Source organism: Cannabis sativa, chromosome 6, assembly GCF_029168945.1.
Source record: "Cannabis sativa cultivar Pink pepper isolate KNU-18-1 chromosome 6, ASM2916894v1, whole genome shotgun sequence".
In the NCBI taxonomy this organism is placed as follows: Eukaryota; Viridiplantae; Streptophyta; class Magnoliopsida; order Rosales; family Cannabaceae; genus Cannabis; species Cannabis sativa.
In genome coordinates this window covers 63,052,026-63,062,328 of record NC_083606.1, presented here as the reverse complement: position 1 = coordinate 63,062,328, position 10,303 = coordinate 63,052,026, and the positions used below count along the sequence as shown (strand labels likewise).

The 10,303-nt window shown below is 33.9% G+C and overlaps 1 protein-coding gene across 1 annotated transcript; it reads left to right on the top strand.

Moving 5' to 3' along the window:
- The first annotated feature begins 1,459 nt into the window (after nucleotides 1-1,459).
- On the top strand, nucleotides 1,460-5,243 carry LOC115725069 (V-type proton ATPase subunit d2). The gene is made up of 11 exons (XM_030654485.2): nucleotides 1,460-1,642; nucleotides 1,754-1,952; nucleotides 2,361-2,481; nucleotides 2,821-2,928; nucleotides 3,037-3,139; nucleotides 3,655-3,735; nucleotides 3,821-3,906; nucleotides 3,991-4,050; nucleotides 4,133-4,181; nucleotides 4,521-4,655; nucleotides 4,769-5,243. The coding sequence occupies exons 2-11, from the start codon at nucleotides 1,772-1,774 to the stop codon at nucleotides 4,898-4,900; spliced, it is 1,056 nt and encodes a 351-aa protein (XP_030510345.1). The 5' UTR covers nucleotides 1,460-1,642; nucleotides 1,754-1,771; the 3' UTR covers nucleotides 4,901-5,243.
- Nucleotides 5,244-10,303: the final 5,060 nt, after the last annotated feature.

Sequence of the window (10,303 nt, the reverse complement as noted above, 5' to 3'; positions counted from 1 at the left end):
CTTGCTTAATTCACACACTCATATTTTTTCTGCCACTATTTTTTTACTTTTTCAAATTTAATTCTGTTAGTGTATTAGAAATAGTTTATTTTTCAAAATAATAATTTTAAAAAATTAAAAGTCTAAAAAATTGTCAAAATAAACTAATAAATTTAGTAACATATACAATAGGATATGTTATATAAAAAGGCTAACATGTAGACAAAGAATAAAAATTTATTTTAATATGCCAAAATATATGAGTATAGGCATAGTATAGTCATATTAAATAAACTTATGAGCAAGACATTTTATGTGAGCAAAACATTTCATCATATTCAAAACTTTGACAAGTGCATATATTATTATCCAAATTTACATGTAAGTCTGTAAGACATGTTATAGTCATGTACTTTGCATATACAACCAAATATTGATGTCTCAACGTGAAAAAATATACTAATTAGTTTGTTATTTTATAGACACATATTTTTTTTGAAACAAAAAATAAATTCTTGTTTCAATATACGAAAAATAGACTAATAGGTTTATTTGTGTATATCATTATGTTTGATTATAGTATACTTTGTATTGAAAAAATAAAGTGTTCCAACAAACAGAAACTAGTAGGTTTATTGACATATATAATGATAGGTTATATAAAATGAAATGAATTATTGTTCCAGTATACGAAAAGAAAAATAAAAATTTGTTTCAATATGTCAAAATAAACTAATAGATTTATTAACATATACGATGTTAGGCTATACGAAAAATGCAAACAAAGAATGAAAATTTGTTTCAATATGCCAAAATAAACTAATAAGTTTATTTGACATGATCGTCGTCTTTTTATTTTAAAATTGATGATTTTATCAAGGTAACCAACTAGTATTTTATTGAAATCATAACTAATTGGTCTAAAAAAATATCGTATTTGTAATGATTTAAAAGTTATTTGTAACTTCATTCTTTATTTAATTTATCAAAGTGCATATATTAATTTACATTTAAAAAATATAAGTGACTTAAATATTTATGATATATATTTTTTAAAATATAGTTTATTAAAATGGTAGTTTATTGAATGATAAATCATTATTTTTGAAAATAAACTTGAAAGTTACTCAAATGTATTAATATTATAACCTAAATAATTAGTTTATTATTAAAATGTATACATGTAAGTTTGAAAGGTAACCAAAATGTATCTCAAATTATATAATATAAAAAATGATATTTTTTTATGAAAAAGTTACTTGTTGGTTTATTATCAACAGCTAGCATAAGCAATCAAAATGTTACTTTTGAAACGCAGGAAAAAAAAAAGAATTTCGGGATTAGTTTAGTTTCAGGCATATTATTTTAGAATTAAGGTATTTTTTAATGATGTGGCAAGATATTATTGTAATTGAGATTTGTTAAGTTATTTTTGTAATTATTTTGTATTTTAAGTATATTTATGATAAAATCCCTAATAATAATTTATTTTGAAAGGGAATAATAATAATAATTTGAGAACGAAAATATAGAGGAAGGTGCAAATATATATCTCTTCCGTTATCGAACTTCCAACCGCCAAACGCCAAAACCCCTGTTCTCAAATCCGTCGTCGCCGACTGTAGCTCCCGGTAATTCTCCGGCGACCACGTGACTGTCTCAGGTACGTCAACTAAACCCTTTTTCTTCAATTCCGTCCTTCGATCCGATTCGACTCGATCCGATCCGATCCCAAAAATATATTTTCCACAATTTTGTTTTTATCCCTTTTCAGATCCAAAAGCCCTTCAAAATGTACGGATTCGAAGCTATGACCTTCAACATCCATGGCGGATATTTGGAGGCCATCGTTCGCGGACACCGCGCAGGACTGCTCACGGCTGCTGATTATAACAATTTGTGCCAGTGCGAGACCCTTGACGACATCAAGATGCATCTTTCTGCCACCGAGTACGGACCCTACCTCCAAAATGGTGACTTCTCTTTCTTCTTGAACACCTTTCTTTTTTCTTTTTGTTTTTTGAATAATTGAACACCTTTATTTTTAGTACACTGATAGAATTGTGAAATCGGAACATGAAAAAAGGTTTTTTTTTTCACTCAATGTATTTTCTGAACTTTAGTGTGAGGAGTATATTGATTTGGTTCTAGATTTAGATTGAGTTGGATTCTTTGTTTGCTGATTTATCTGTTGAATTACGAAGGTAGTGTTAGAATAGATCGTGGTTTTTTCTTTTTCCCATAGGATTATTGTCAGGATACTAGATCCGTAACTGAGTTAATGAATGAATAGTATTTACTGATTCAGTGTCTGTGTGCTCGAGCTTGAGATCACTAAACCTGCTGCTATCTATCTTATATGTGTTAATAATGGCTTTCAGAACCATCCCCATTGCATACAACTACGATTGTAGAGAAGTGCACTCTTAAATTGGTTGATGAGTATAAGCACATGCAATGCCAAGCCACTGAGCCTCTTTCAACCTTCTTAGAGTACATCACGTAAGTGCCTTTATCCCTGTAATGTTATCCATTGTCTGATTGGTACTTTTTGCTTAATCTTTGTTAGAATATGAATCTGTTCCACATATGTGCTGGTAAACACATATTTCCACCGAGGCAGTGTTGGATTGTGCCAAGTTTATGCTCACTTTGAGGCTTGAAACTCTGGTTTACCCCACCTGGACTGTGAAAATGTTTGAATACAATTTGAAGTTATATAGTACAATACAAGGCATATTACATACTCGATTTTGGTATGGGAAAGAACTGGGAGGTTACAAGGCTTAGAATGTTCTGCTTTTAGTTCACGGATTTCATAATGTTTCTGACTCCTTCCAGATATGGTCACATGATTGACAACGTTGTCCTGATTGTTACTGGAACTTTGCATGAGAGAGATGTTCAGGAGCTACTGGAGAAATGCCACCCACTGGGCATGTTTGATAGGTATTTTAATATGCTATCTGGATGCCTTGTATATTTGCAATGAAAATATTTGTCTTTTCCATATTAACTCTGTGTTATTATGCTAAATTTTTATTGTTTTATCCTCAGCATTGCTACCCTGGCAGTTGCACAGAATATGCGAGAGCTGTACAGGCTAGTGCTTGTTGACACACCACTTGCTCCATACTTCTCTGAGTGCATTACATCAGAGGTACATACTACTGGTTCTTGGGTCATATTCACATTTCCTCTTTTTCCCTGTTCTTTTTTATTTTCTTCTTCATTTTCCTATTAGATGTTCTTTGTTTCTTGTAATTGTATGACATTACTTGTGCAATAGTAAGGTTAGAAAAAAGCAATGATTAAGAGAGATTCTTCTTAGATTAGAAGAGATTTGTTAGTTTCTTTTCATCATAAAACCATAAATTAGTTAATATCTCGTCCTTAGGAATAATAGTTAACAGTTGTAGCATTCTTTCTGTGAACTAATGTACACAATTGACTGTATTGAAATTTATATTATTGTAGTCATTGCCACTGGTTGTGTGTGTGTGTGTGTGTAAAAGAGGTCTGATTTCAAACCGCAAATGAACTAATTTGACAAACAGGGAACTACTGACTGTTTTATAGAAACTTTTATATATAATGTATATTGTACGCATAGGAGTCATTTGATTATAATTTTATTCTGATTCCTGGTATATTTGGTCTGGTCTTGTTTTGAAGGACTTGGATGACATGAACATTGAAATCATGAGGAACACTCTTTACAAGGCATACCTTGAAGATTTTTACAGGTTTTGTCAGGTGAGTTTGTAATTCTGATTTCATCTGTATATATCTTTTGTGTAACCTGTTTTCTTATTCATTTCTCTATTTATTTTTTTTATAGAAACTTGGTGGTGCCACAGCTGAGATCATGTCTGACCTACTTGCTTTTGAGGCTGACAGAAGAGCTGTTAATATCACCATAAACAGGTACTCTTGTTGCTAAATGATTGAATGAATTTTCTTGACCAGTTTTCATATTTCTAAGTTTAATTTTTTCCCATTTGTGTGCAGCATCGGTACTGAGCTTACACGGGATGATCGAAGAAAATTGTACTCCAATTTTGGTTTACTGTAAGCTCTGTTCTCTAACACAATTGTTTTACCCATTCATTTGGAATATCATCTCTGATGATTGATTGATAATGTTTTGCAGCTATCCTTATGGCCATGAGGAACTTGCTGTCTGTGAGGACATTGATCAGGTATTGTTTTGTCAGTTCTACATATGAGATTGAAAGGAAAGTTTCATGTAACCTCAAGGATGCTCTTGCTATTTCATAGGCTGTCTTTATATGGACTTTTTTGGTTTTAGGATAAGTGTATCAAATTTTTAACTAATAGTAAATTATCAGATTTCCCTTGTTAATCTCACAACCAATTATAAAATTCTTGGACATCCTTTGCTTTCTTATATTGTAGTCGGTGCATCGTGTCAAACATGTTTTTGTTTTTAGTTTAGATGTTGTCTGTATACTTCTATCGGATTCCAAAAAGTTGTTTCCTTATGGTTTAGCCTAATCTTCCATGTGCTTACCGTTCAGGTTCGTGGTGCCATGGAGAAGTATCCTCCTTATCAGGCTATTTTCTCAAAATTGTCTTATGGAGAAAGCCAGATGCTTGACAAGGCATTCTATGAAGAGGAGGTGAAAAGGCTTTGCTTGTCATTTGAGCAACAGGTACATATTTCAGCGAACTAAGCAGAGTAATTGTGGTAGCCGTTCCCGTCCTCTACTTTTGAACTTTTATAAAAGTAAGGTGACACGATTGTGTTTTGTTGTCTGGTATGCAGTTCCATTACGGTGTATTCTTTGCATACATGAGATTGAGGGAGCAGGAGATCAGGAACCTGATGTGGATATCGGAGTGCGTGGCTCAGAACCAGAAATCTCGAGTTCATGACAGTGTGGTGTTCATATTCTAGGTGGGTGAGGCTCTGATTCACAACTTGTTAGAAAGAGACAGACATATGTTGTTTGAATGCATAATCTTTTTCTGTATATCTTTTCCCGTCTTATCATCGTATAATGAATTTGTAGAGATGGGTGCAGTTGCATGCACTGTTTGCAAAATTGTGTTGCAGAGTTGTTCTACTGTCTTATTTTATTATTATTGGTTAAATTTTTATTTATTTACTCAGAGGGGAAAATGGCATAAATTGAGAATCGTAAGAAATACTTCGGTTGGATTGTATTGTATTTATATATTTGGTCACCCAGTATCATCATAATAATAATCGCCAGACTGCGATTTTATTTGGTCTGTAATTTCCCTTTTTTTTTTTTGGCTACTTGCTATAGAGTGATTTGTCCAGACATAAAAATTGGATAGTTGGGCCTTTAGCGATCTTTTGCAAAATTGAATCTGATTAGAATCTTATTATTATTATTATATATTCAACAGTGTCAAGTTCATTTTATTATTATTAGTTATTAAATAAAAATAGAAAAAGACCATTTTGGAAGGTGATATTTTAAAAAAGTTACCAATTTACTCTGTATAGGGGCTCCTCCAACAACACTCTACAATGAGTACTGGTACACTTTTCTGTCTTTTTAATTTTTATATTTTTTAGGACTACGATCATGGTGGTGGTTATTATGACATTCTATAGAATTTTATATAATTTAATAGTTTCAAAAATAAGTTTAAAATAATTTGTTCACTTTTGTGTAAAAGAAAAATAAATACGCTTGCAATGCATTGTGTTTCTTATAAAAAAAAATGAGTTTATAGCTATTGGAGAATCAAAAGTACCAGAAGGCCTACCAATACATCATGTTTGATATTTTGATGTATAGTTATTGGCTTTTGGATAGTTATACTTTTTTTTTAATGATTGTATTCCCTGTAAATATTTAAGCCATCTAATAAATTTTAAAGAAATTTTCAAATAAATTGTAGTACAAAAATAAAGTTTAAATATTTTATTGTGATGTGTGTATTTTTATAAGGTATGAAACATAAGGTTTAAATTTTATTTTTGACGTAGTAAAATATTTATTATTTTTTAAATTTTGTAAGTAATTATAAAAAACACAATCACTTCAAAAAAAATTAAACTAGTGGTTAATCAAGAACTTAATACAGAAAAGCGTGTATCAATAAAAGGATATTTGAATTGTAGAAAATTCCTTGTATTTATATAAATATATTTGATTCGGTAATATATAATGTTTAAATGAAAATGAAAAAAAAATATACAAATTTTCTTTGTTGTATAAAGCTTGGAAGTGATTCGTTGAACATGTGATATTTACACTACTTTCGACATGATGGAAATGTGGAGGGAAGGAAAGGATAGGAGGAAGAGGAGTGAAAGGAGAATCAATTTCATTTGTTTGGCATGAATGAAAGTTAGAAGGAAAATCCTTCAAAAAAAAAAAAAAAAGAAGAAGAAGAAAGAAAGAAAGTTAGAAGGAAAAGATATATGGATTTGGTCTTTTCTATTTTCAAGGGAAATTTTTAAAAATATTTTTTTTTATTTTTTTTACAATTACAATTTTATTTATAAAAATATATTTGTAAATGTTTTTTTTTTTTTTTTGAGAAATTTCACTGTTATTAAAACTGGCAATCGTTTACAATAACAGAGAAAATAGGATTTGGAATTTCACCCATCCAACAGACATCTTCATCCAACTCGAGAGCATACTTAGCTAAACCATGTGCGGCTTGGTTAGCATTTCTCTTAACATGAGAAATAGTTACTCCTGAGAAAAAGGATAAAAGACAGCTAATATCTATAATTAAATCATTAAAACTAGAAAGGTTTCGTGATGAAGAATTTAGGGCCGAAGAAACTCGCAATGCATCTGTTTCGATATGTGAAAGCGAAAGTGGCATTTGCATCACCCAATTGAGACTATGAAATAGCGCCTTGGCCTCCATCTCATCCGATCGAAAACAACCTTGAACAGGCTTGGAAAGAGCAGCGACAACATTACCAAAATGATCTCTTATAACAGCACCTATTCCCAGAATTTTCAACTCATGATTGACAGCAGCATCAACATTTAATTTGAGACCAGTAGGTGATGGTGGCAGCCATGAAGAATGTCGTGTATTATCTTGTTGCAGTCTATCTACTGGTGCAATTTCTGGTGTGTGTGAACTTGTAGAAACAGTCGCTGAAGTTATAATGCTGGCTGATCCTTGATGTTGTTTTGTTTTGCTACTAATAAACCTCTCCAAGTGTGTAACAGCAAAAGAAGCAATGGCATGGCTGGGGCGTGAGACACCTCCATGTGTGACTTTGTTTCGATTATGCCAAATTGCCCACATTGTGCAAACAAGTAATTCAAAGTCTTGTTTTGAGTGTAATGTTGATAAATGGATTAAATAATCACCATTATCCATATTGTGTGCATTTGAATGATCTATGGTGAACTTTGTTTCCCTCCAAACTTTCCTAGCTGTAGTACAATTAAACATAGCATGCCCAATTGATTCCCATGCATTGTTGCATAATGAACATGTAGCAGAGTTAATCACCTTCCTTCGGCAAAGTGCAGTAGCAACAGGTAAAGCATTTTGCAACACTCTCCAAGCAAAAATCTTGATCTTAGATGGCAAAGTTAGATTCCAAAAATGTTTCCACCACTCGGAATGAGCTGTAGAACCACTTGATTCATGCCCTTTTGCCAAATTTTCTGCTAAATGGAACCCCGAGTTGACTGTGTACATACCAGTCGTTGTATGATGCCAAATATAACGGTCATTGCTAGGAAAATAACATAAAGGAATGGAGACTATTCTATCCACATCAATCGGCTGGAAGTGTTCACAAAGGAGAGGCAAATTCCACTCTCTTTGCTCTGTTATGAAATAGGAAACGGGCAGATTTGGAGGGCCATTATAACTTACTGGTGTGAAAACATTATTACCAGGGATCCACTTGTCTACACCAGCTAACACATTAAAACCATTCCCAATCTTATAACGTAAGCCCTCTATCAAAAGCTCACGCCCCCAATGGATTCCTTGCCAAGTAAGTGAGGGTGAGTGGCCAAGCCTTGCTTCCAAAAAAGTATTGTTGGAAAAATATCTATGCTTTAAGAGTCGGCTAAGTAGAGAATTGGGCATTTCAAATATTCTCCAAGCTTGTTTAGCAAGGAGGGCTTTATTAAAGTGTACAAAAGAGCGAAATCCCATACCTCCTTCAAATTTCGACTTACAAAGCAATTTCCAACTTTTCCAATGAATCTTTGAACCATCCTTAGTTGATCCCCACCAGAAATTGGCCATCATGGATTCCAATTGAGTGCAAAAAGTGGTTGGTAGCCGAAAACAAGACATAGCGTAAGTTGGAATCGATTGAACAACTGCCTTCAGAAGAACTTCCTTACCACCAACTGAGAAGAGTTTTTCATTCCATGCATGAAGTTTCTGCCATATACGTTCTTTAACATCGCTGAACATCTCTTTCTTATCTCGCTCGGAAAAAGCAGGTAAACCAAGGTAACGTTCATGGCAATCACTTATTGGCATACCTAGTGTTTGATGGAAAAAATTATGAGCTGATTGCAAGGTGTTGGGTGAAAAAGACATGACAGACTTCGCTGTGTTAAGCAATTGACCAGATGCTTCATGATAAATGTCCAAAACTTTCTTAATGGCAATTGCTGAACTGTTTGTAGCTTCACAGAAGAGGAGACTATCATCTGCAAAGAGCAGATGTGAAATGGAGGGAGCATGTCTTGTGAGCTTAAGTCCTCGAAGGTTATGATTTTCCTCTTCACTATGTAGAAGTCTTGATAGTCCTTCAGAACAAATCAAGAACAAGTACGGGGACAAAGGATCTCCTTGCCGAAGCCCCCGAGTAGGCTTAACATGTCCCACTTCTTCACCATTTAGCATGAAAGAGAAACTAGTGGAGCTGAGACATCCCATGATTAAGGAAACCCATGTACTATGAAAGCCCATTTTTAGCATTACCTCTTGAATATAGAACCACTCCACTCGATCAAAAGCTTTGCTCATGTCCAACTTGAGAGCCGAATAACCTCTATTCCCCCTTGTCTTATGCTTTAAATGATGTATCAATTCAAAAGCAACAAGAATATTGTCAGTTATAAGTCGATTGGAGAGGAAAGCACTTTGTGTTTCTGAAATAACAGCCGGTAGAACATCCTTAAATCTGAGAGCAAGCGCCTTAGAAATGATTTTGTATATGACATTGCACAAATTGATTGGGCGAAAGTCTGCCATTCCCGTTGGTGACTTAATCTTCGGAATAAGAGTGATTAGAGACTTATTAATGGATTCCATACTATATCCCTCATTCAAAATACCAAGTACCACTTTAGTGACCACATCTCCCACAATAGACCAATAATTGTGGTAGAACATTGCCGACATTCCATCGCAACCGGGGCTTTTATCTGGATTGATTGTCTTAAGTGCATTGTAGATTTCATCACTGGTAAACGGTTTAACAAGAGAGTTATTCATTTCAGCCGTGACTGTGGTTGGAATTGCAGCAAGAACATGTTGCAAAGCTTCAGTGTTAACAGTTGTTGCAGAGAACAAAGCACCAAAATAGGAAGTAATGACATCAGTCATTCCTTGTTTTGAATGAACAATGGTACCATTATCATCTGTCAATGATTTAATGGTATTGTGCTGTCTCCTTGAGGATGCATAAGCGTGAAAAAATTTAGTGTTTTGGTCTCCATTTTGCATCCAATCAACTCTCGATCGCTGCTGCCAATATGTCTCTTCTTGAGCCAACAACTCATCAAGAACCGATTCTTGATGTTTCAAATCATTCATTGCAGCAGAGCTTCGAATAGATGTGTTATTCAGATCAGCTACCTTCTTTTGCACTTGTGAAATCTTCTTTTTAAAGTTCCCGAATTTGTGTCTATGCCACTGTTGGAGAGAATCAGCACATGATGAAATATTCTGTAAAAAAGTTGCAGCAGCATCTCCTGCAGAAACCGGCTTCCAATGTTGCTGAATGAGATCAGTAGCTTCTTCCTCGTGCAACCACAATTTCTCAAATCTGAATCGTGTTTGTCGACGAGGTTGCTGGTGCGTTGAGGAGTTTTCCAGCACTTGGACAGAGATCACTCTATGGTCAGAACTATAGTAATCTAAATGTTTAGTTGTGAGTTGTTGAAAGAAATCACCCCAAATGGCATTTACAAAGCACCAGTCTAATCGCTCCTTAATTGTGTCAGCCTTAAGTCGTCCTTTGATCCAGGTGAATGGATCACCTTCAAAGGGCTGTTCATATAGGTGACAATGATCAAGAACATGTCTAAAGTTGTCCATTTGTGACTCATTACGCAAACTCCCACCTGATTTATTTGTGTTTGACAAG